This window comes from Cucumis sativus, chromosome 7 (assembly GCF_000004075.3).
Source record: "Cucumis sativus cultivar 9930 chromosome 7, Cucumber_9930_V3, whole genome shotgun sequence".
Classification (NCBI taxonomy): Eukaryota; Viridiplantae; Streptophyta; class Magnoliopsida; order Cucurbitales; family Cucurbitaceae; genus Cucumis; species Cucumis sativus.
The window spans coordinates 11136542-11162867 of NC_026661.2; the positions used below are offsets into that span (position 1 = coordinate 11136542).

General features: G+C 38.5%; 1 protein-coding gene and 1 long non-coding RNA gene across 6 annotated transcripts; one reads left to right on the forward strand and one right to left on the reverse strand.

Moving 5' to 3' along the window:
• Window positions 1-26326, forward strand: LOC101207726 (protein TPX2). 5 transcript variants are annotated; one of them, XM_011660700.2, is made up of 17 exons: window positions 1-585; window positions 848-967; window positions 1399-1534; window positions 1819-1927; window positions 2681-2731; window positions 5912-6006; window positions 6114-6192; window positions 6614-6676; window positions 12031-12078; window positions 12275-12327; window positions 22143-22218; window positions 22297-22362; window positions 22491-22553; window positions 22677-22749; window positions 22842-22886; window positions 22959-23040; window positions 26086-26326. In XM_011660700.2, the coding sequence occupies exons 1-15, from the start codon at window positions 396-398 to the stop codon at window positions 22883-22885; spliced, it is 1266 nt and encodes a 421-aa protein (XP_011659002.1). In that variant the 5' UTR covers window positions 1-395; the 3' UTR covers window position 22886; window positions 22959-23040; window positions 26086-26326. The 5 variants fall into 5 exon arrangements, with proteins under 5 accessions (XP_011659002.1, XP_011659003.1, XP_011659005.1 ...); XM_011660701.2 differs by having other exon boundaries at window positions 22965-23040; XM_011660703.2 differs by having other exon boundaries at window positions 1408-1534.
• LOC116405188 lies at window positions 2551-3650 on the reverse strand. Its single transcript, XR_004218341.1, has 2 exons — window positions 3147-3650; window positions 2551-2723 (listed from the first exon to the last, which is right to left on the reverse strand). It is a non-coding gene; the product is annotated as an uncharacterized LOC116405188 (long non-coding RNA).

A 26326-nucleotide genomic window follows, 5' to 3' on the forward strand; every position in this document is an offset into this window, starting at 1 on the left:
GCTTATGAAATTGCCGCCACCATTCCCATTCTTCCTTCTTCCTTTTTCCTTTCTCCGTTCCTTCCTTCCTTCCTTCCTTCCTTCCATGGCTATCGCTTCCTCTTCCAAACTCTAGCTCCACCTACTTCCACTTCACACACACACACGAAATTCCTTCCAATATCACCCAACGTTCTCATTTCCTCGGGCCGATCACCGCAAATTTATGTTTCGTCCCACTTTACAATCCAATGTCCGCAGATTTTTCTCGTGGACATTGCAGAGATTCGAGTTGATAGAATGTTGTAGAAATATTTGTTGTTTTCTGTACTGTTTTCCTTTCGTGTTTATGTGAATAAGAAAAATAATTTTCCTGCTTCATTCGTCGCGTTAACGTTGATACTAAGGCGCTTTGTATGGAGAAAGAGATGGAAACGGATGAAGAAATGAAAGAGGTCACCGATAAGCCATTTGTTTGGGAGGAGATTGATTTGGATTACGAGTTTGATGTCGCTATGTATTACGATTTCACTCGTCCCGAGACAGAGAAAGAGATCAAGGAAGCCGAGGATTGGTTCAAATTTGCTGGAACCTATCCACCCTCTCGTCAGTATTTCGTTTTCCTATTCATAATTTGTCTCTTCAGGCTTTCGATTTTATTTTTATATGTGTTAATAAATGTTCATGTTGTGGAATTATCCTGCTATGCGGAATCTGATTATTTTATTTTTGAGGACGCTGCTTTCTCTTGGAATAGTTTTTAGTGCATTGTGAATATAGAATCAACTTATTTTCCAGAGCAGATTAAAATTTATTGGTCTTTCATGCAGCGTTCTTATGGTATGATTTTTGTTTTTCCGTCTTTTAGCATTCGTCCTAAAACTGAATGAAGAAGAGGTTCGAGCAGAGTGCAACTCTACGGAGCTCATGAATGTGCAGAATCACTGGGACGACCATAAAAATTCTGAGATTAGTGAGAATGATTCAGGTACAAGGTGCATTTATTTTTTTATTTATTCGTTCAGTTGGATCCAACCTCGTCAATATTTTGTGCTGGAAGTATTAACGATTAATATGATGGTGGAAAATGTTGATCTTATATCATTCGGTGCGGTTTAGAAACCCCTACAATCCATAATACCATTGTGACAGTTTAGATCTTTGTTCCTTTTTCTGTTTTTTTTTTTTGTTTGGTTCACCTATGGTGTGGTTTTGTATATTTTCTCGCCTAGGTAGCTAGGATTTTCTTTTTCTTTCCCTTTTTTTTTTTTTGGGTGGGGGATTTTTTTGCAGTTTTTCTACTTTCTAAAGGAGTTATAAATTATTCTTATTTATTCAGTTAGAATTATTCATCTGTCTGGAAGTTTCTCCTAGTATTTTTAAACCTCTAACTCCCATCCTTCAATCAACTTGCTCAAGATATTCTAGGAATTAATTCGAAGTCTACTATCAAGGTAAATCCACCAAGGTGTTCAAATTTTATGAAACCAACAGCAAGCTATTTGGCCAAGCAAAATCAACCTCGGGGAATACATTCCAACACGGTTCTTCGTAGGTGATGTTCATATCTTAAATACTTCATTGCCATTAATGATGTTTGCAGTATCTCTTTCTCTTGATATATGATGGGTTCATTTCTCATTCCACTCGTGAAGATAGGTTATATCAGGATAGTTAGTGATAGTTGTGGCTCATTCGTTAGTGTGAAACATGTTATTGTGAAATAAGGGCTCTATGTGCTCCTTTAATGACCTTCAATATAATCATTATTTATATTTAGGGTTTATTTTATGTTCTTTTCAATTTTATTCTTACTTATTATTCTGTAATGTTTCTTAGATTTCAGTTCAGCTTGGGCGATAGTATAGAGATCAGCTCTCAGCGGTCTTCATTAAATATTAGTCATGCTACCAAAAGGCAGAAGTTGGAGGCTGGTTATTTTTCCAATGTGTGTGGAAATTTCTATTTCTACATTTATTTTTATTTTGTTTCAGTATTATACAAATCTCCTGCATGTAGTTGTCTTTATTGAGGTAAACGGAATGAAACATTAGTTTCTGTACCAGACAGAAGAAGACAATATTCAACTTTATTTTTTCAAAACCAAATATTCTTTCTAATAGTGTGATAGTGTGACCATCTTTCCATTGTTAGCTTGAGCATTCTAGTTGGTACAACAATTATGGTAGGAATAGACTTTATTAGTATATTCAAATGCCAGTTGAACTAAGCTCTTGTTGACAATCTCTAAACTCCGAAGTTTTAGAATCCATTCATCTCGATGGTTTAGTTACCTCTTTAGCAAATATTGCTATCTTTTTGCTATCTGTTTCTCTTTCATTCTTGTTTGTAACTGACACCATTTTAAAAAATATTTGAAGATGGTGTTAAGGGTAGGAAGACTTAAAACTAATGTGTTTCTACAGTGCTGACTACTGTAGTCAGCACTCTGTAACATCATAAATGCAGCATACATATTTGAGTGGTTTGATTAGGTTCATCTTGGAATTTAAGAAATACATTTTTCCAAATCCAAAAATATTAAAAGCAGAGAGACAAAAAGGAAAGGGATTTCGTGGAATTTATTTATTTTTAATATGCTTTTGTTAATCGGGCAGTTATTCATGTTCCAGTCTACCAAACGTGCACAGTGAGTCTATCGGTCACAAGTTTTTAAGGAATTTTTAACCTTCTGCTGCAGGTCCCACGTTCAATGCGTCAAACAAGTTTGCTACACAAGGTACCTAAAAAGGTAATCAATGCATCTTTTGTCAATATATCATACTTGTTAAGCAAACATTGTACTTATGCAAACTTATCATTACGGTAGCAGAGGGCTGATAAGGTTGGAAAGTTTTTTATTTTCTTAAAGAAAAGGAGTTTCTTTTATTAATATTAATATAGAAAGTAACGACAAAGACTAGCACAAAGATTTATGTGGAAGAATTCCAAGCACATCCAAGAACAAACAAATCAATTGCAGAAGAAAAACAAAGAAACCCAAAAAGAAGAACAAAACGTATAAGAGATTGAAGAAGAGGCGAGAAGCACCGGTGGCTTTGAAGATGTCAAGCAAAGCAGAAACGGTGTTGATGGATCTCTTAGTGAGAAGAAAAGTACCAAGGATTCTAAAAGAGGAATCAAGATGAGCTAAGCTTAAACTGTACCGGGACAACAGTGACCCTCTTCTTCAGGAGCCTAGATGAAGACGGCAATGACGACGCCAACCTTGACCGCGTGCCAACCCTGATCACGGTGGGAGGAGGTGGGTTATAGACCTAGCACCTCTCTCCATAGAATTATAACTATATCATTCTCCATTCTTCGCAGATCTGTGAAGTACAAATCTGGGACGGTTTTTAAAGACCAACTCCCGATGCTGCCCATGGGAGTTATGCCCAAAACTGCCGACGCTTAATTAATGCGTTGGGAATTCACTTCTATCTCCCCATGTCTGTGTAATGGCATCGGGAATTCGCTTCACTCTCCGGATGTCGAATTTGCTTCTATCTTCAGATGTCGTGTAATGGCATCGAGAATTTGCTTTTATCTCCTGATGTCGTAGGGGTCCAAGAATATCATAGGGGTCTAAGAATATGAGTTCGAATTTGCTTTTATCTCATGATGTCGAATTTGCTTTTATCTCCTGATGTCGTAGGGGTCTAAGAATATGAGTTCGAATTTGCTTTTATCTGCCGATGTTGTAGGGGTCTAAGAATATGGGTTTAATAGTCCGGACTATCCAATCCACATTATAAAAGTTGGATTGGGTTAAGTTAAAATGTGGGTTGGGTAATTTGCTTTTATTTCCCGATGTCGTAGGGGTCTAAGAATATAGGTTGAACTCAAATAATCCAGACTATTCAAATCATATTATAAAAGTTGGATTGGGTTAAGTTAAAATGTGGATTGGGTTAAAAAAATTAAATTTTTTTGGACTGGAACCGGGTTAGGTTGAAAATTTTGGTTTAACCCAAACCTAAACTAATATAACACACATATATATATATATATATTTATATTATTTATTTAATAAAATAAAACCTAAAAATTAGGTCTTCCTCCCTCTTTAATTTTCATCCCCTCACACCTAGCTCACCCTTCATTAATGTGTTCGATTCTTCTCTTCCATCTCACCTCAGTCTTAGGTCTTCTTACTCACAATCTAGCTGTCCACCTCCGTTTTTATTAGAAAGTGAAACGAGAAAAGAAAAAAAAAAACACATACAACCCTAAACCAACCCTTATTCGAATTGCCAACACCCACATAAGCCGAAAATATGGATTGGGTTCTCAACCCAATTCAACCCCGTTTATGTAGGCGTGGGAAAATATTGAATCTCCCGTCCCACAAATTGTTGTGTAAGGAGAGGCCTTATTTCTATCTTCAATGTCGTGCATGTAGGCGTGGGGAAATATTAAATCTCACGACTCGCAAATTATTGTGTAAGGGGAGGCCTTATCTCCCAAGTCATCATCTCCCGACGGATTAAAGAAGAGTCAAGAGTTCCAAATTTTCTTGCAGTGAGTCCTTCGCGTAGAGTAACACACATAGTTCCAAGTCATAACAACGGAGTTTTCAGTATCCCAAGTAGCAAACAATGGATCAACTTTGGCCGGTGTCTTTTTGTCTCTTGTAAGATATCCTATTTTTCCTTGTCCATGAATATACAGTTGAACACCGTGGGACCAACGAAGAAAGTTATCTCCATTAGGTAGATAAGTCAGATTGTCAATGACTTGTCTCACATATGGCACATTGAAAACATGAAAATGCACTAAATGAAGGGGAAAAAAGCTCCAAAAAGAAGATTTCAGCAGCTAAAACCAAACAAAGTAATAATAAAAGGATCACTAGCAGAGACGATTGAAGATGTCAGCCAAAACCCCTGTCAGTGGTGGGAAGGATGTTTGCGAACAATTGGAATGGTGGGTAACTTGGGTTTATAAGGGATCACCGATGCACATACCCGTCGTCGGGTGGGTATGAGTTAGAGGTATGGCGACGGTGGCTGATGATGAAGTGATGGCTTGGGTTAGGATTTATATACTTAGGGTTTTATTATGTGTGTTTGCACTGATACCATGTAGGTCATTATTCTAGGAGCAACAAGATTTAAAATCAATACAATGCATTCTTTAAGAACATTTTATTTGAGAGATATAGAAACAAATCAACGAAAGAAAATAAATGTTCATATCCTGAAACTATCTATCCAAACAATATAGTGTCAAATGGCACGGTTACGGGTTACTCTTGAGATCTGAAGATGCAGGGACGACGAGAGCGATGGCGGCGGCTAGACGCTATGACCGACAGACGAGCTCCGGTTGACGGCGCGACGACAAGAATAAAAGATGGAGAGGGGCAACGCTAAGCGTTTAGATGTGAGGAAGAAGAAGATGAAAGAAATTAATTTTTTTCTCTTTACTTGCACATAATACGAGGAGAATTAAACATACAAAATATTTACTTCCATTAACAATAACAAAAACAGTATGAACTCGATAAAATATTTTCATAAATGGCATCATTCTTTCATCTCTTTTTATTCATTTTTCTTTATTTTATATTTATTCTTTTTAATTTTATTTTGTGTTTTTTTTTTCTAACTCCTAGAATATAGCATCGTTTATATTGATATGATAGATATAATTTAAATCTGATATAGTTAACATAATTTAATTATCTTATACGGTGAACACGATTGTTTAGTATGGTCAACACTACTATATAGATTTGGAATCTTTTTTGCTATATTTTAAAACAACCTCATACTTTCTACACAATTGCATATCATAACACGTGCATGTGACCAATTACTTATGGTAACGAGGTATTTTTGAATTACTTATGTTGATGAGATATTCCCCCCCCCCCCCCCATATTTTAAAACCTTTTCAACTTAATTAGTTTCTCAAATCCCTTTAGATTATTTCAGAAGTTTGCCCACCTCTTACAAAATTTAAAGCTACCATACCTAAAGAGCCCAATCTTGAGACAGCAAATAGAGCACAAAGAGACAGGTAGTAGCTTTATTTGAACGAAAAAAAAACATTTTTTTTAACTCATTCAGCATTTAATAATTTGTGATCTGAGCTGATAGCATCAACTTGCAAGTTTTGAATTTCAGGTCTAAAATCGACATGACAACAACTGAACATAATAAATTGGATGCTTCTAATTTTAAAGCACGGCCGCTGAACCGAAAAGTTAGTATTGTAGTGCTTGCACAATTTCTTTTACCTTAAATTTTATTTATTCATATAAGATTTACTCCATTGGTTGTATGATATTATAGCACTTCTCTTGACTCGATCAGTTAAACTCTTCCTCATGGTGCTCCCTTTCTAAGAAGTTCGAAGGGGTTTTTAATCCAAGATATCTATTGCAACTGGGCTGCTTTTATTACACCTTCATAGTTTTGTTTCTTTAAGTTTCTCTTGTTTCCCTTATTTTGTTGCAGCTTGACTTATGATTTTGTTAGTTATGAACTTATGATTTCAGTTGTTTTATTTTTTGTTTTTCGTATCGTGGAGTGTTGGTCTCTTTCATTCTTTTAATGAAAACTTTCGTGTACTCTTCTAAAAAGAAAAGAGTTACAAACATGATTGCACTTTTTTGGCTTTACAGATCCTTGAGGCTCCTACTTTGCTCCCACCAAAGAAGAGTATACCGCAGATGCCTGAATTTCAAGTAATTTGTTTGAGCATGTATTGTTTTCATTTTTTGAGTTAATGTGATGTAATTCAAAGTTGGATTGATTTCTCAAAAGAATTCTCTGCTATATTTCAGGCTAGGAGACTGTTATATATTGATATCTCAAGGTTAGTTACAAGTTAGTTACAAGGTTGTTTTATTTAGTTAGTTACAAGACTGTTTTAGGAAGTTAGTTACAGCTGTACTTCTAATTAGTTAGGGATTTTTACTAACTAACTAGCTATAGATTACATCATTCCACCCCCCTAAGGATGGACTCGTCCCAGGGTCCATCAGTCAGCAAGCCTGAAACGATCTGGTGCATGGTATGGCTTTAGGTCAGCAACATTGAAGACTGGGTGTATGTGTATGACTTGTGGTAGATCGATCTTGAAGGCATTATCTCCGTATTTCTCTAATATAGGGAATGGTCCAATTTGTCTGTCTTTCAGCTTGTTGTAGGTGCCAGTAGGAAATCTGCTCTTTTTTAGGTGTACCATCACTAGGTCTCCTTTGTTGAAGTGGGCTTGTCTTCTTTTTTTATCTGCTGCCTTTTTGTAGGAGTCTGTTGTCTGTATAAGATGATCATGGACTTCCTTGTGTAGTTTTTTGATGTTTTCTGCCATGCATTCTGCTTCGTTATTGAGATCCACGGTTGTAGGGAGTGTAGTGAGATCAAAGGTTAATCGTGGTAGTTTGGTATAAACTACTTCGAAGGGGGATTTTCCTGTTGATCTGTTCTTCATATTATTGAAGGCGAATTCAGCTTGAGCCAATGCTAGATCCCATTGTTTTGGTTTTGACCCGCTAAGGCAGCGTAGCAGATTACCGAGGGTCCTGTTTGTTACTTCAGTTTGTCCATCTGTCTGTGGGTGGGCTGTGGTGCTGAATTTCAGTGTTGTGTCAAACTTCTTCCACAGTGTTCGCCAAAAGTGACTCAGGAACTTGACATCTCTGTCTGATACTATGCTTTTAGGTACTCCATGTAGTCGTACTACTTCTTTAAAGAAGAGGTTGGCTATGTAGATTGCATCATTTGTCTTTTTGCATGCTACGAAATGTGTCATTTTGCTGAATCTGTCTACTATGACCATTATTGAGTCAAATTGTCTTTGTGTTTTTGGTAATCCAACCACAAAGTCAATTGATAAATCTTCCCATATTGAGGTCGGGATGGGTAGTGGCGAGTATAATCCTGCATTCGTGCTGGAGCCTTTGGTTCTTTGGCAGATGGGGCATCTCTTTACGAAATTATTGGAGTCTTTTCTTATTTGCGACCAGTAGTATCGTTTGGAAGTGATCTCTGTAATCTAGAATTCAGAAACGTATGTCTTATTCTCATTGAGTCAAAGCAATGTTACATATTTATAAAGAGAATAAACTAAACCCTAGAGACTATGTAAAATTACAATAAAGGACATATGTATATATATATATATCATAACAATCTCCAATGTCTTATTCTGTCCGAAATGTCCAGCTAGCCCTCCAGAATGTGCCTCTTTTATTAAGGCTTCACGTAGTGAGGTGTGCGGGATGCATAACTGTTCTCCTTTAAACAGATATCCTTCAACAATGTGGTAGTCATCAGCGTCTAAGAAGTTGGAGCATTTGTACCAGATATCCTTGAAGTCAATATCGTCTTCGTATAGGTCGGGTAAATGTTTGAATGCTATGATTTCCGAAGACAGTAGTGTGAGTAGGGAGCCTTTTCTGCTTAGAGCATCGGCCACCTTGTTCTCTTTGCCGGATTGGTGTTTGATCACGAAGTCAAACCTTTGGAGGAAAGATATCCAGCGTGCGTGCATCCTACTGATATTTTTTTGAGCTTGAAGGTATTTTAGTGAGAAATGGTCAGTTAGGAGCACAAATTCTTTAGAGAGTAGGTAATGTTCCCATTGTTTTAGTGCTTGGACAAGGGCATACAGCTCTTGTTCGTATGTGCTCCAGGTCTGTCTTGAGGTGCTGAGTTTCTCACTGAAGTATTCGATAGGATGTCCTTGTTGAACTAGGACAGCTCCAATCCCTGTGCAGCATGCATCAACTGCTACTTCAAAAGGTGAAGAGAAGTCTGGTAATTTAAGGATAGGGCTGGATGTTAGTTTCTTTTTGATATCTTCAAAGCTTCCTTGTTGTAATGGGGTCCATTTGAAGTTTCCTTTCTTTAGACAGTCAGTTAGGGGTGCGGCTAAAGAGCTGAAGTTCCTGATGAATTTCCTGTAAATCGAAGCCAGGCCAAGGAAGGCTTGTATTTCTTTAATGGAGGCAGGAGTCGGCCATGTATGGATGGCTTCGATTTTCTTTGGTTCCATGCTTATGCTTCCTTGTTTGATTATAAATCCGAGGAATGCAATTTCTTTTTTCATAAACATGCTTTTCTTAGTATTTATGTAGAGTTCTGCCTCTGTTAAGACTTGGAACAGCTTCCTTAGGTGTAGTAAATGCTCATCATTGTTTGTGCTGTAAACAAGTATGTCATCGAAGTAAACTACTATGAATTTGTTGAGAAATGGGTGAAGTACCTGGTTCATCAATCTCATGAAGGTGCTGGGTGCATTAGAAAGGCCGAATGGCATGACCATCCATTCAAATAAACCTTCGTTTGTCTTGAAGGCTGTCTTCCATTCGTCGCCAGGTCTTACCCGTATTTGGTGATAGCCACTTTTTAAATCAATCTTCGAAAAAATACTGGCTTTACCGAGTTGATCTAGCAGGTCACTAATCCTTGGAATGGGAAATCTATACTTTACTGTGATACGGTTGATGGCTCTGCTGTCAACGCACATTCTCCAGCTTCCATCTTTCTTTGGCGTGAGAAGTGCTGGTACTGCACACGGGCTGAGGCTCGGTTTGATGTGCCCTTTCTTTAGTAATTCCTCAATATGATCATGAAGTATTTTGTACTCCTGGGGGCTCATCCTGTAGTGAGCCAAATTTGGTAGTGATGCTCCCGGAATCAAGTCTATGTGATGCTGTATATCTCGAAGGGGTGGGAGTCCCTTCGGTTCTTCCTTTATATGTAGGAACTCATGAAGGAGCTGCTGTAATTTGGGTTCTATGTCTTCGACCTGTTTTTCCTTGGTTTTTTCAATAACAACCAGTCCTAGGATGCCTTGTTCCCTTTCTTTAAGCATATTTTTCCCACTAACAGTGATGAATAGCTGTTTCTCACCTCTTAATCCTTCGTTCATCTTTTTTGTTATAGGGAGTAAAACTACCTTTCTTCCCATCCATTGAAACTCATATGTATTTTCTCTCCCTTTGTGTAATGATTGAGTATCATACTGCCAAGGTCTTCCTAGTAGGAGATGGCATACATCCATCTCAATGACATCACAAACAATTTGGTCTTTGTAGGCGTTTCCAATGGAGAGAGGGACTGTACAGATTTCGTTGACCGTGGCTTCTCCTCCTTTTCTTACCCAACCTATCTTGTAAGGGTTTGGATGTGCTTCAGCCTTTAGATTCAAGACTGTTACTAATTTCTTTGCTACGAAGTTTTCACTGCTGCCGCTGTCTATGATTACATCACATACTCTTCCGTTTATGGTGCATCTTGTTTTGAAAAGACAGTGGCGTTGCAGGTTCTTTTCTTCCTTGGGCGTAATTAATAACCGTTGGATAACACAAGAGACCCTTTCCCCATCATCTGCTTCTATTAGTTCAGTTTCTTCTTCTGCTTCTAAACTGTCTTCACTCGTTTGCCCTCCTTCTTCGGCTATTGCAATGGTTTTTCTTTGCGGGCAGTTGTTGGATAGGTGGCCAGTTTGGCCACATCGGAAGCATTTTCCTAATGACGGGCAGGAGTAGCTGTTCTGACCACTAGGTTTGAACGTTTGTTCTTTCTTTCTTTCAACAGCTATTTCTTGATTATCAACTTCCTTCCCTTTTCCTTTTGTTGAGTTTGAAGGTTGGTCGTTTGTTTTGCTTTTTGTTGAAGTTGTTTCCCATGCTGATCTTCTATTTAGGTTCTTGGATCGAATTGCAATCATCTCCTCCACCGTTTCTGCAAAGGATATTGCTTCAGACAGGAAACGGAATGGTTGTAGTTTGACCTTTTCCTTGATGTCGAATCGGAGGCCTCCCACAAATCTTGCAACCTGATGTTGTTCATTTTCGCTTAGGTTTGTTCTTGCACTCAGGCGGTGGAATTCTTCAATGTACTCAGCTACTGACCGGACACCTTGGCGGCAGTTTTGGTACTGATTGTATAATGTTTGTTCGTAGTTCGGGGGTAGGAATCTTGCTTTCAGCAACTTTTTCATCTTTTCCCACGAGCGAATCGGTTGTTTCCCACATCTTTGCCTGTTAATTTCTAACTGATCCCACCAAGCTGATGCACCAGCCCTTAATTTTAAGGCTACTAGGTGGACTTTCTTGCGTTCGGGCGTATCCATGTAGTTGAAGAAGTTCTCAGTACTCTTTATCCAGTCCAAGAATGCTTCTATATTTCGTTTGCCATCATACATGGGAAGGTCAATCTTCCTCTTATAATCGTGGTATTCTCCTCTTCTGACCTCAATTCTTCGGTTATTTCTTCCTGCTCGTACGTCATCATTGAGGTTCCACATGTTTCCTTGTTCATCCCCGCTTGAAGAATCGTCTTCTTGGGTTTCTTGCCAAGCTCCTTGATCTTCTTGAAAGTCTTCGTCAAGCTGTTGTTGTATAGCGTAACCGGGTCTCCTTCTTTGAAGTCCTCGTGGATTGTTCATGTTTCTAACGTATCCCCTTGCTCGCCGGCCTCTTGCTTCACCAAAACGTTGGTCGTTTTGGAAGTTAATTTCATTCCGTGGTGGTGGCTGTGGGAATTCTTCTCTTCGGTTTAACATTTCGACACTTTCCATCAATCTATCAAATTTGTTGTGGAGATCTCCCAAAGATTCCTCAACAGCCAGCAAGCGAACTGTTGATGTCTTTGGAGAGAGGACGGTGATTTCCTCCGCCGCTTCTTGCACACGGTTTTCCCCCGTGGCAGGGTTGTTAACTCTTCGGCCAGCCATTCCGTCCAAGAATCGGCGCTGCTCTGATACCAATTTGATGTAATTCAAAGTTGGATTGATTTCTCAAAAAGAATTCTCTGCTATATTTCAGGCTAGGAGACTGTTATATATTGATATCTCAAGGTTAGTTACAAGTTAGTTACAAGGTTGTTTTATTTAGTTAGTTACAAGACTGTTTTAGGAAGTTAGTTACAGCTGTACTTCTAATTAGTTAGGGATTTTTACTAACTAACTAGCTATAGATTACATCATAATGTTTGTACCTGACCTTGATGGAAATTTTTATTCTATTTCAGTAGGCAAGTATTTTGTACCTTAATTTTATTGACAACTTTTATTTGGTTGTTTTAGGTGTTTCATCTTAAGACATCAGAGAGGGCCGCACAACACACATATGTTGTAAGCTATCAGACTGTTTTACTAATGATCACCATTTACGTTTGTACACATTTCAGTCTATGATTATTAAGCTGGTATGTTTAGTGGTAAATAAACAGTCTTGATTGAGTCTGTTGTAAACAATTTGAAAATGGTATGTTTCTTTTTTAAATGTTACTAAAAATTTCTTGTAGCACTGACACTTCAACTATTGCAGGTAAATAGTCCTTACGTATCTAATTCACTAGGTGAAAACAAGTGCACAAGAAGGTAATTGAGGTAGATCTTTCAGCAATTGTTAATTTATAATGTAAAAGGTCTTTACTCAGAAGATCTCATTAATGATTATAGATGTGGTAACTACGAAGCATATTTATATTGCTTTGAGTCCGTATAAAGTATTGGTGTCATACTAGGGATTGTATGAATATTAGATTATGTTAGACCACCCATCATACACCAATACAGTAGGAGAAGGAACAGGAAAGAGAAGAAGGAGGGGGAGTTGGTTATGTAACCAACTGCAGGTGGGGACCACAGATAAGTGGAGCGACGCACGATCCAAGGGGGACCACGGTAGGGGGTGGGGGAGCGAATATAAATAAGGGAGAGAAGGAGAGGAGGGGGTAGTTAGTTTTTGGAGTACGAAATCCTACTGTTTTATTCTTGAAAGATAGGATAGCAGGAGAGGGAGAGGAATCCATCGGAGAGGCTCGAAGCACTTCGGTTAGAGAGTGTCTATGTATTTTTTGCTATTTTCATCTTAATATCAAGCATCCTTCAATCTTTTTATATCGATAAGTGGGAATAGCTGGAATCCCATCAACTTGGTATCAGAGCTCGTCGATTCGAAAAGAAGGGGGAAGCCATGGTTCAAACCAGAAGCGAAGAGAGAAGGGACACACACGAACAAGAACTCAACAAGATTCCGGTGATGGAGGAGAAACTTACGGTAATGTCGCAGAACATGGAAAACCTGCAGGCCCAAGTGGAGAAAACACACCAGATGGTAATGATATTCATGGAGACGATGGCCAAGGAACAGGTATTAGCTAGCGGAAAAGGAATCGATTCGTCAGTACAAGAAACATGGACGGGAAAAACGGCGGAGGGAGAGAGTTCGGCAAGTAAAGAAACGAAAAATGGGACGACGGAAAAGAAGGAAGAGGGCGACGGGGATAGCCAGATCGAAACAAATTCAAAAAAGTTGAAATGCCGGTATTCGATGGAGATGACCCAGATTCATGGCTGTTCCGCGCAGAGAGATACTTTCAAATACACAAACTCACGGATTCTGAAAAACTTACGGTTGCCACAATCAGCTTTGAAGGGCCCGCACTCAACTGGTATCGATCGCAAGAGGAGAGAGACAAATTTACCTGTTGGTTAAATTTAAAGGAACGACTACTGATCCGATTTCGATCATCCCGCGAAGGGTCGTTGTATGGCCGGTTCTTACGAATTCAGCAGGAAACAAGCGTGGCGGAATATAGGAATCTCTTCGATAAGTGGGTGGCTTCATTATCAGATATTCCTGAAAAGATTGTGGAAGAGACATTCATGGGAGGGCTGTTACCGTGGATTAAGGTGGAGATGGAATTCTGCAATCCCGTGGGATTAGCTGAGATGATGAGATATGCGCAAATGGTGGAACAGCGAGAGATCCTGAGGAGGGAAGCAAATTTACCCGGATATTCTGGAGCGAAGGTCCCAAATGGCAGCTATTCTACAGCCAAAACGTATTCCGGTCTAAAGGAACAAGGGAATAAGGAGAACACAGTATTTCCAATACGAACGATTACACTGAGAGGATCGCCGAAAGAGATTAAGAAAGAAGGACCCTCTAAACGGCTCTCAGATGCGGAATTCCAGGCCAAGAGAGAGAAGGGACTCTGTTTCAAATGCGATGAGAAGTATTACTCCGGGCACAAATGCAAGGCGAAGGAAATACGTGAGTTACGGATGTTTGTGGTCAGAGATGACGACGTAGAGGAAGAAATCATTGAGGAAGATGAGTATGATCTAAAAGAATTGAAAGCCATGGAGCTGCAGAACGACCCGGGAGAAGTAGTAGAGTTATGTATTAACTCAGTAGTGGGATTGACGAATCCGGGGACCATGAAGATAAGAGGCACAATCCAAAGCAAAGAAGTTGTCGTGCTAGTAGACTGCGGAGCCACCCACAACTTCATATCCGACCGGCTAGTAAGGACACTGAAAATACCCACAAAAGACACTGCCAACTATGGAGTAATACTGGGGTCAGGAACAGCCATCAAAGGCAAAGGGGTGTGTGAAAAAGTAGAGTTGAATCTCATGGGGTGGACAGTCATGGAGAATTTCCTACCACTGGAACTTGGAGGGGTAGACTTGATACTGGGAATGCAATGGTTACATTCCTTGGGAGTGACGGAGATGGACTGGAGGAATTTAACCATGTCCTTTTTCCATGACAGCAAAAAAGTGGTGCTAAAAGGAGATCCAAGCTTAACTAAAACTCAAGTGAGCCTAAAAAATCTCACCAAATCATGGATTGAAACGGACACGGGATATTTGATTGAGTGCAGAACACTGGAAGCATGCCAAGCTAAGATAAAAACTGAAGAGAACGAGAACGAACCTGAGAGCGTCTTGACAGTCCTGACACAGTATAAGGATGTTTTCGATGGGCCTAAGGAATTGCCTCCCAGCAGGGATATCGAACATCATATACACATAAGGGAAGGAGCAGACCCGGTGAACGTCCGGCCCTATCGGTACGCATTCCAGCAGAAAGAAGAACTGGAAAAACTGGTGGACGAAATGATGGCTTCAGGAATCATCCGCCCCAGCACAAGCCCCTACTCAAGTCCCGTTCTCTTGGTCAAGAAAAAGGATGGGAGTTGGCGATTCTGCGTGGATTATAGGGCGCTCAATAACATAACGATTCCAGATAAGTTCCCTATCCCAGTTGTGGAAGAACTGTTTGATGAGTTAAATGGTGCCAACTTATTCTCCAAAATAGACCTGAAAGCCGGTTATCATCAACTGAGAATGTGTAGTCAAGATATAGAGAAAACGGCCTTTAGAACTCATGAGGGACATTACGAGTTCTTAGTGATGCCGTTTGGACTCACAAACGCACCAGCAACCTTCCAATCACTAATGAACTCGATTTTTAGGTCGTATTTGAGGAAGTTTGTCTTAGTTTTCTTTGATGATATACTGGTTTATAGCAGGAACCTAGAGGAACATTGTCAACATATTGAACTAGTGCTGGAAGTATTAAGGGAGCATAAGTTATTTGCTAACCGAAAGAAATGCTGCTTTGCGGGTTCAAGGGTGGAGTATCTGGGTCATATATTGTCGGGAAGAGGAGTAGAAGTCGACCCTGAAAAAATTAGAGCAATGGCCAATACCAACAAACGTTCGGGAGGTTAGAGGGTTTCTGGGGCTGACGGGTTATTACCGCTGTTTTGTACAGCATTATGGATCCATAGCGGCACCCTGACTCAGCTGCTGAAGCTCGGAGCATTTAAATGGAATGAAGAAGCACAGGAGGCGTTTGAGAAGCTTCAACGAGCAATGATGACCCTACCCATATTAGCTCTGCTCGATTTCAATGCGCCCTTCGAAGTAGAGACAGACGCGTCAGGCTATGGGATTGGGGCGGTACTAATGCAGAACAAAAGACCCATAGCGTTTTATAGCCACACACTAGCGCTGCGCGACCGATCCAAACCAGTATATGAGAGGGAGTTAATGGCAGTGGTAATGGCAGTTCAACGCTGGCGACCCTATCTACTTGGGAGGACGTTCATAGTTAAAACAGATCAGAGATCACTAAAATTCCTACTGGAACAGAGAGTCATCCAACCGCAATATCAAAAGTGGATTGCAAAGCTGCTGGGGTACTCTTTTGAGGTGATGTACAAACCAGGGTTGGAAAACAAGGCAGCAGATGCCCTCTCGCGAATACCACCAACGGCCCATCTTAACCAACTAACCGCTCACACTTTGGTAGACATCAAAGTAATCAGAGAGGAAGTTGACAAAGATGAATATTTGAAGAATATCATCGACAGAATTCAGAGGGAGGAAGAGGTAAAGAACTACACTCTGCAACAAGGCATACTGAGATACAAAGGGAGGTTAGTAATCGCGAAGAACTCCTCATTAAGACCAGCCATTCTGCACACATATCATGATTCAGTCCTAGGGGGTCATTCAGGATTCTTAAGAACATATAAACGAATGACAGGAGAGCTGTTTTGGGTGGGAATGAAGGCAGAAGTGCGAAAATATTGCGAAGAATGTATGACGTGCCAGCGAAATAAAACCTTAGCATTATCTCCAGCAGGATTATTGACTCCCCTCGAGGTACCAAAGAGAGTATGGGAGGATATATCCATGGATTTTATTGAAGGACTGCCTAAATCAATGGGGCTTGATGTCATATTCGTAGTGGTGGATCGCTTCAGCAAATATACGCATTTCCTCAGCCTTAAACATCCCTTTGACGCAAAGATGGTAGCGGAATTGTTCGTTAAAGAAGTGGTAAGACTACACGAGTTTCCACAGTCAATCGTATCTGATCGGGACAAGATCTTTCTGAGTCATTTTTGGAAAGAACTCTTTCATTTAGCTGGTACCAAGTTAAACCGAAGTACAGCCTACCACCCCCAGACAGACGGACAGACAGAGGTGGTCAACAGGTCGGTCGAAATTTATCTAAGATGCTTTTGCGGGGAAAAACCGAAAGATTGGATGAAATGGTTATCCTGGGCTGAATACTGGTATAATACCACATTCCAAAGATCGTTGGGCGTGTCACCGTTCCAAGCTGTTTATGGGAGAACCCCACCAGCCCTGGTATATTATGGAGATCGGGAAACTTCCAACTCAACCTTGGATGAGCAACTGAAGGAAAGAGATGTAGCATTGGGGGCTTTGAAGGAACATCTACGCATAGCTCAGGACAAGATGAAAAGTTATGCTGACATGAAGAGGAGACATGTCGAATTTGAAGAAGGAGATCAAGTGTTCTTAAAAATTAGGCCATACAGACAGGTATCCCTACGAAGAAAGAGAAATGAGAAGCTATCACCGAAGTATTTCGGACCTTATAAGATAGTGAAGAGAATTGGTCAGGTGGCATATCGGCTGGAGTTACCATCGGCAGCAACAATCCATCCTATGTTCCATGTTTCACAGTTAAAAAAAGCTTTTGGGGAGAGTGCGAATAGCGAAGAGCTTTTGCCATTTTTGACTGCAAATCACGAGTGGAAGGCCGTGCCACAGGAGATTTACGGTTATAGAAAAAACGAGAAAGGAGGATGGGAGGTTTTAATGAGCTGGAAGGGTCTACCGCATCATGAAGCCACATGGGAAAGCTATGACGACTTTCAGCAATCCTTCCCCGATTTCCACCTTGAGGACAAGGTGAAACTGGACCAGGAATGCAATGTTAGACCACCCATCATACACCAATACAGTAGGAGAAGGAACAGGAAAGAGAAGAAGGAGGGGGAGTTGGTTATGTAATCAACTGCAGGTGGGGACCACAGATAAGTGGAGCAACGCACGATCCAAGGGGGACCACGGTAGGGGGTGGGGGAGCGAATATAAATAAGGGAGAGAAGGAGAGGAGGGGGTAGTTAGTTTTTGGAGTACGAAATCCTACTGTTTTATTCTTGAAAGATAGGATAGCAGGAGAGGGAGAGGAATCCATCGGAGAGGCTCGGAGCACTTCGGTTAGAGAGTGTCTGTATTTTTTGCTATTTTCATCTTAATATCAAGCATCCTTCAATCTTTTTATATCGATAAGTGGGAATAGCTGGAATCCCATCAGATTATACATGTAACTCATAGTTTTTCATTGATACCTTGAAATCTGAATGTCATATTTGAATATAATGTATTTTCCAGTTTAGACTCTTGTTATACATTTTAAGGATTTGATGTATGCATTCTAGTTTTTGTTAGTGTTGCTTGACAAACCATTTGTTAGGCCTCCTATTATCTTTCAGTATCAACGTAAGAGTAAAAAGGGGAATATACATGTTAGTGAGTTAAGGGACAGTTAGATTGTGAATATGATGAAGGTTATATATGTTATTGGAAATTAGGAAGGGAGGGGAGTCAATTTTATTTTCACTTTGGAAGTTGTTTCCTTCTCACGAGTGGGACAAAACTTTGTACTCGTTTAAGTGCAAGTTCTTAATTTGAATAAGAATCACAATCTCAATTTCTATCACCAAATACATATGCACCCAGAGAACATTGAGAAGATGACCTTTAGAACACATGAAGGGCATTACGAGTTTTTGGTTATGCCATTTAGGTTAACCGATGCACCATCTACATTTCAAGCTTGATGAACAGAATCTTCCATCCTTATTTGCAGAAGTTTATTCTTGTATTTTTTTTTTTTATGATATTCTAATATATGATTCAAGGATTGGAGGAACATTTGTCTCACTTGAACGTGGTACCATTGGTTTTTAAAGATAACCAATTGTATGCCAACGAGATAAGAGCCCATTTGGCATTCAATTTTGGGTATAGTTGTAGAAGCTAATCCTGAGAAATTGTGAGCGATGCTTGGGTGGCCTATACCTACATCCTTCAAAGAAGTTCATGGATTGACACGTGGTCGTGAGAAATTTCTTGGCTTAGCATGTTGTTATCAATGCTTATGCAAAAATTTGGGCGTATGGTTTTCCCATTAAGTGAAGCCTGTGTACGAGAGGGAGTTTATGGTAGTTTTCCTAGCTGCACAGAGGTGATAATTTTATTTACTTAGAGAAAAGTTTGTGGGGAAAACCGATCAGCATACCCTGTCATTTCTCTTAGACCAAAGTGTTGTTCAGTCACATCATAAAAAAGGGATTTACAAGTTATTAGTGTAACATCCATCTTGTGGTGATAGTTGGCACCGAGGATGAGGCGGTGCAGTAAGGGTAAGGCGAGGAAGGCACTTTTGAAAGAAAGAGGAAACTACGTTTTGAAATGGGAGTTCAGGTTGGTGTCGAGAAGGGTTGTTGAGGAGTCAGACGTTGAAGTCCTGAACGCAGTGAGAATATGCAGTAGAGAAGTGGCTGCTTGGAGGGAAGAATGGAAAAGGGACAGGTGTCGTGTAGCTAAAATCTTGGATATGAGGTGGCGAGATTAAGGAGCTAAATTAAGTATAAACCAATGAGGTGACATTTGTCGGGGTTGAGTAGGAGGTGACGGTAAGATAAGAGTTAAGTGTTCACTAAGATTTTTGAAGAAAGTATATAGAGAAGGTAGGGATCATTTTAAGGAACAGAAAGTAGAGATCAAGGAAACATTGAAGTGCTAAAGAAGGCGTTGGCATTAGAAGAAGAAAGTTGGGAAGAGAACATGAGTAAGAGATGAGTTGACCCTTTGAACCAAAATTAATTTAAAATGATGTTTAAACTCAAAATGTGTTGAAACGTATTCGAGCGTAATGTTTTTAAATGATGAAATGTTTTTCCAGAAAATAATGTTTTTAAAGGAGTTTCAAACCATTGGATTTGATAATCAGAACGATCAGTCGAGCTTTGCGTGCACGTATGACTAACCGCTAGGCGTTAAGATGCGTCTGCCGTGGCAAATTGAATGTGTCGAGTTGTTCACCTTACTGCTTGAGTGTGTTGAGTGTTGTCCACCTTAGTGGCTGGAAGTGTTGAGGTTTTGTCCACATTCAGGACCTCGGTATGCTCGGCCCAGTGGTGTACAGGTACGGGTTTGATGAGCTTTCGGCACACGGTGTCTTTAGTAAAGGGCTAGATGAGTGCCAGGGAAGAAAGTGAATTTTAAAAGCGATTTTTTATTGTAAAACTTCTATTTTCTTCCAAATGTTCTTTCAAAAGTGTATTCTTTTTTTCCCTTTGGTAGCTAAAAGTTTCAAGTGTCTTACAAAAGCTGTTGTTGTCTATGCTGTGTAGAAGTCTTGCATCCTCATCCCATAGTTCCTCATTTTGTATGTCTTCCTCTTCATAGCTGGTCAGTAAAAGGTGCATTGATTACAATGTGTTCAGTTGTACGTGGAGGAAAAGTTGTAAACTGTAATAAGCATTTAATTTAATAAGAGTGATCATTCTCTCCAGCTTCTTCACGTTGTTCGCTTTAGGTTTCCATTTGAGTTAGGTTTTAAGGATGTTAAGAGCAATTGAGTGTGTATTAGGCGCCAAGGGAACGAGTCATGGGAATTGTGCTAGGTGTCGAGTGTCACCTCACCAAGGGATGTTGATACTTCTCTCACCCATCGCATCTCCTCTCGGTTTAAGTAGGTAAATTGGGAGGGGTGTAATAATAAGACTGTGACTTTGAGGTGAAATATAAATATAGTTCTCAGAATAAGGTAGGCTACAATTCGTCTAGAGTACTTTCAATGTGCAACGCCCTCATCGCTTGGTTACAGCACTTTCGGATGTTCAAATGATAAGAAATGAGATGGAAAAAGGACCCAAAATTGGTAAGTATTGTTAGCCAACTAAAGAATGACAACAGTAGTGTGTCCCAGTATATATTGCAACAAGGAGTACTCAAATAAAAGGGAAGGTTAATATTGTCTAAATCATCTTCACTGCTTCTTACAATTATACATACCTATCAATTCGTGACTCAGTATTTGAAGGACGTTTGGGTTTCTTATGAACATGTGAAAGGTTGATTGGCAGACTTTATTGGGAAGGCATGAAGGGAGAAGTATGTAAAGGAATTTTTGACTTGTCAAAAGAGTAAGTCCTTGGCTATGAGTCCTGCTGGTTTGTTATTTCCCTCGAGTATTCCAGATGCAAGTTGGGAACACATCTCTGTAGATTTCATAGAGGGATTACCGAAGGCAAGGGGTATGAAACTGAATAAGTATGCACATTTTGTCGAATTGAAACATCCATTCACTACGCAATTAGTAGTTGAAGCCTTTGTTAAGGAGATAGTCCGTCTATATGGATATCCCATGTTCATTGCTAATAGTGAAAAGGTCTACTTGAGCCACTTTTGGCAAGAGTTGTTTGGTGGGCTTGGGACTCAACTATGTAGAAGTATGGCTTATCGTCACAGTCTGATGGCTAAGCCGAAGTAGTCAATCTCTGTGTGGAAGCTTATCTGAGATGTTTTTGAGATGAAAGACCGCAGGAGTGGGCTACTTGGCTTCCTTGGGGTGAATATTGGTATAACAAAACATACCATGCTTCTACCCGACTTACCCTCGTTTCGAGTTGTTTATGGTCATATGCCCCACCATTAGTCTACTATAGGGATGTCTAGTTTGACTTAAGATCAGCAACTTCGTGAATGAGATATTGCCTTATTAGTTTTGAAGGATAGTTTGAAGGAATTTGCTGATTTCGTTCCAAGTTGGGGATTGAGTCTTTGTATAGATAGACATACTGGAGCAGGTTTACAAGCAAGAAGTTGTCCCATAAATTTTTGGCCCTTACGAGGACAACAGAGGAGACCTATTAGTCCATATTAATCCCCAACCCCCATCTTTTTTATACCTCATTTTGCTCTCCTAACAAAAAAAAAAAAAAAAAAAAAAAATCAGTTGTAACCGAGCAAAATTGATCTAAGCAGATGCAAAATGGCTCAATTTTCGAATTAAAACCGTGGTACCTCGGTTTTTATTGGTTCAACAAGACTAGAAATCAATATGCTCAGTTCAGTCTACAGTTCCATCCAAGATTGGACCATGAACACCCCTAGCGGTAGTATTTAGTAGTAAGGTTAGTTAAGTTTTAAAATTTTAAATTAACTTCACCACTGGCCACATTTCCATTGATGAATAAAAGCACTCAAAGATCCCTATTTCTCTTGGCACCAAGATTCTTGTTTCATGGTGTTTATAGTAACAGTTACCGCACCCGTTTTCTGTCTATTGTCCACATAGTTTGCTCGTTTGAGTTTGTATTATTTAACAATGTTTTGTGATTCTCCGTTGCAACTGCAATTGACTGCCTGTAGACTTGTGAATATACAATTATTTTTATTTTCATCTTTTATCTTTTTAATTTGCCAGCAGGTGTTACTCATGTTTATCATATATTCTAATATTGTTGCTATCTTACAAAAGCTATTCTCACATCCAACAGACCAAGTCCTCCTCACGATATGAAGCAAGAGAAATGTGTAAAAGCCGAAAAATGTAAAGCACGACCGCTTGATAAGGTTGTAAAACTCATAGTATTTGAACCTGTTATTTTCTGAATAATTTGCCTGTTTTGAGTTCTAAGCTCCTTCATACAGACACTCTCAAATAATGAAGAATGTGATGTCTTTGTGAATTGTAAAGATGGAACACCTATCGCCAAGGTGAGTCTCATTTTGTCCCATAGAATTGCAATTGCACAAATAAATATAAATCATATTTTGATATTTTAACTTTCATGTTTATTCTATTTGGATCTCTAAACTTTTAAACATTCTTCCGAGTATTCTAGGAATTCAACTGTCTAGATCAAAAGAGATGTTTGGATGAGCTACCAACCAAATTACTTAGCAAGGTACCAAAAAATTATGAATCTCAAGATTTCTTCCTCATCTTCTTTTATATGTGAATGTATTATAATATGAGACTCTAATACTAACCTGTTCTATTTGTGTCGACAATTCTATATCATCCTCAGCTCACCCTTTCGTCGGATTGTAATCAATGCAGTACAAAATTTCATTGCAAAATGCATTTTTCGGAGAACACAAGTTAGTTTCTTTTATCATCCCCACTTCATTAATTATTGCCTGAAAAAACTTATTTGTATACTTAAAAGTCGTTTTAATTTCTTTTATTTTAGTGCTCAAAAGTGAATGTCACAGGCTTCCACAATCAAGAGCATGAGGTATACTTGAAACATTTTTATTATAGTTTAAGGATTAATTAATTATATTCTCATTATGTCATTGGATTCAAGTTGTAGGTTATTGATATACTTTTGCCAAAATCACGGTGGCTTTGTTGCGAAGTGAGACCTAACATTGAGATCACACTAGCAGGTAATGCTATACCTTTAATCTAAACCAAAAATTAGGATTTTAATTAACTAATAAAGTCCTCTCTATTTTGTTTTTGGTTTTTTTAATACATAAATTAAGCTCATTGGAGTTGGATATTTCAGTAGTACTCTAAAATAACTTTTTTATAAAGGGTAATTGACATGAGTAACATTTTTAGGCCTAGAATCAATTGGACAATAACATTTTTAATGAATTGCATGTATAAGAAAAACCTATCAGTAGTATGTTACATTGCTAATAGGCTCCTATTGGTGATATAGTCATACTTTAATAGTTGGATCTAAAATTTGTTGCATTGGCAAATTTTTTGCACTATGTTGGTAATATTTTGGGCCTAATTTTTATATTTGCTACCGTTCCAAATTTAAAATAGATAGTAGGTAAAATCTTCCTCGACTTTTTGTTTGATAGGTAGATTAATTAAAAGCATTTATAAATCGGTGGTTGTATTCAGTTTTGAATGTTTAGAATAAAATATTATCCATCCAAATTTGTATTTGTTCCTTTGGTTAAGAAATAGTTTTGGTTGTTAGAATTCAGAAAAGTAACGTTTTAGTTTAACTTTGGTTTGTATCGATTTAGTCTATATACTTTCAATTTTATATTAATTTAGACTATGAACTTTGGTATGTAATAGTTTAGTCTATGTATTTTCAATTTTGTACCAATTTAGTCCTAAAGTCAAAAAAATTCATCAAAATTTAATATAAATTTTTATTATTTTATGATAGAGACCTTGTATTTTATAAAATTCTTGAGTCTTTAATTAGTTTATCGGTTTAGTTATGCATGGTAGGAAACCTTACTAGATTTTCACAGTAAATTTTATGATGGGAACTAAATCGTTAAAAAATTTAAACTGTAAAGACTAAATTGTTACATAATAAAGTTCAAGGACTAAATTGTTATAAATGTAAGTTTAGAGACTAAATTGTTATTTCTATAAAAAATTTATTTATTGAAAGTGATTTTCAAGGAAGCACTGACACATTACTTTTGATGGAGTGTTCGTGTCTGACACCAAAACACGCTAGCGGTTACAACTGCACTTTCGTAAATGTCTCAACGCGATTGTGCAACATTCGTTCCATTCGAGAAAATGAATGGAATAAATGTTTTAGAGAGTTTTAAAGGAAAAGGTTTTTGTAAATGTTTAAAAGCATGTTTGAGAAAATAAAGTGGGTCATAAGGCTATAAGTTACAAGGGACCCAACAACTTAATTTCTTATCTCATGAAATTTGAAGGTATGATGATAAGTGTTACCCTCGGATAGTACATTTTGGACAAGACAATTTGCCATCTTTGAACATGCAAAAGTGGTGGGTGGCAAGTGATACAATCTAAAAATTACATGTAAAGCAAACTAACTAACAAAATGAAATACATAGGATGAAAGCATGATAAAATGAAGTGGGAGCGGGCATGCGACTACAAGCAATAGGCTTTGAACAAGCATAACTATAACATTGTCCTCTACTCAAATGGTTGACGACCTCACCAATCGACTCTGCTCAAACTCTTGAGCAGTTGCCTTGAGGAGTTTTGCATATTTTCTACTTGACTTCTCTGTCTTAGGGGCTCTTTCACTTCTCTTGGGAAACTCCCATCTGTTGCCTCATGCATATGTTGGCTCAGTGTTCTAACATGGTTGCCAATTGTTGGGAGCCTTATGGTGACTTTGTTCTTGATGTCTCTCTTCAACATTGTAGACGGGCACTTCGTAACATTGTATTGTTTTCTAGTATAGTCGAGATGATAGAATTTGAAATTCCTCACATGAATGACAGGATGAACATCCACAAAGTCAAATGCACCCCATAAGAGGTTTTTCCGACTTTGTTGGCAACTTTCACAAATTCTTTATATTCTCTTGGGCTTATTCTGTAAAGTGGTAAATGGTTGACCATAATACCCTATTTCTGTTACATCATTCTACCCCTAAAAGAACTTGCCATTGAGTTTTAAAACGAAAAATGAAGTTAAAAATAAAAAAGTAAGTCATCCGAACAGAAACATCTTAAAACATTCAACATAAAAGATATCCAATCTTCATGATCAACCCAATGAACCCAAGAATTAATTTGTTCAAAATATACTCTATTGTAAAAAGAATGTGTAGAATTTTCAGAAAATGAGGAAAAATCCATTTTGTAAGAGGGAAGGAAATTCAATTGGGGATGTGTTCTTGCACTTCACTAAATTTATGGGTCGATCAATAGACTTCAATAAAAGGGAATGAGGTCCAAATTTGAACCCTATTAGGGTTTGTGTTTTAGGTAGAGGCAGAATATGGGTCATGGGTCTGAACAAAGGGTAAACATTTTGGGACACCAAATGGGTTACCAAAAAGTTGTGTCACCTTCTTTTCCTTTGTGTACACATGCAAATGAGTTGCCAACACACTTTTGAGGTTCTTCTTCATCAACCACACGGTTTTCTTCTTTCTTTTCCATAAACGATTTGCCTTTCATCTTCTGGTTTGGTCACCCTGTCTTGCCAACGAAATACTAAAAAAATTTTGAATCGAGACATGTCATCTCCCCTATTGTTTTGTACTTCACTGTAATTAGGTTTTCAAGTTTCTTCAAATTAGTTTGTCCATGGGTATTTTCTTTTGTTTTAGAAATTGTGTGAACTCCTCGATCTTTTTCATCATTTTCTTCCTCGTAGTGAAAATTGCTTTACTTTTGGAGTTCTCTCTCCCAACAAACTTTGGATTTTCTTGCTCCACCTTTTGAGTTATCCCTCCCAACAAACGTTGGATTTTCTTGACATCCTTCCTCATTTCTTCAAAAACTTCACGATTGATGTACAATTTGAGTGTTCTTGAATAAGCTTCTTGATCATAATTGTTGTGGTGTATATTTTTTACTCTTTCTTGGTTGTTTACCCTAACAAAAGTAATAATTTATGTCCCAAATTGTACTTCTAGTTTTATAAAATTTCATTCTTGCAAATTCTTGATATATATATTTGTCTTTTGCAATTTTAAGTGTTTTCCTTGTTCGATGCGTGTTATCCAGCGACGAGCACAACTCACAAAGCCCCCTCTTGTGATCATGGTCCCGAAGAGTTTCTAACCAATGATACTTAATATTGGCCCAGAGAGCTGATTTGAAATGAAAATTGATGTATACCAATTAAGAGAATTTTATTAATATTTAAAAGTTGTAATTATATGAAGACAAGTGCTCTATCTATAATTGAAATGAAAACAAATCTTAATTTCAAATAGAGTAATGATTATTTGACCATGATATCTTA

What these genes read in the sequence shown, in the direction of transcription:
- LOC101207726 (XM_011660700.2), top strand. Translation starts at nt 396, where the DNA reads ATGGAGAAAGAGATGGAAACGGATGAAGAAATGAAAGAGGTCACCGAT. An exon ending in TCCAACACGGTTCTTCGTAG is followed by an intron (nt 1,535 to 1,818) that starts GTGATGTTCATA and finishes AATGTTTCTTAG; the next exon opens with ATTTCAGTTCAGCTTGGGCG. An exon ending in CAACCAAATTACTTAGCAAG is followed by an intron (nt 22,554 to 22,676) that starts GTACCAAAAAAT and finishes TATCATCCTCAG; the next exon opens with CTCACCCTTTCGTCGGATTG.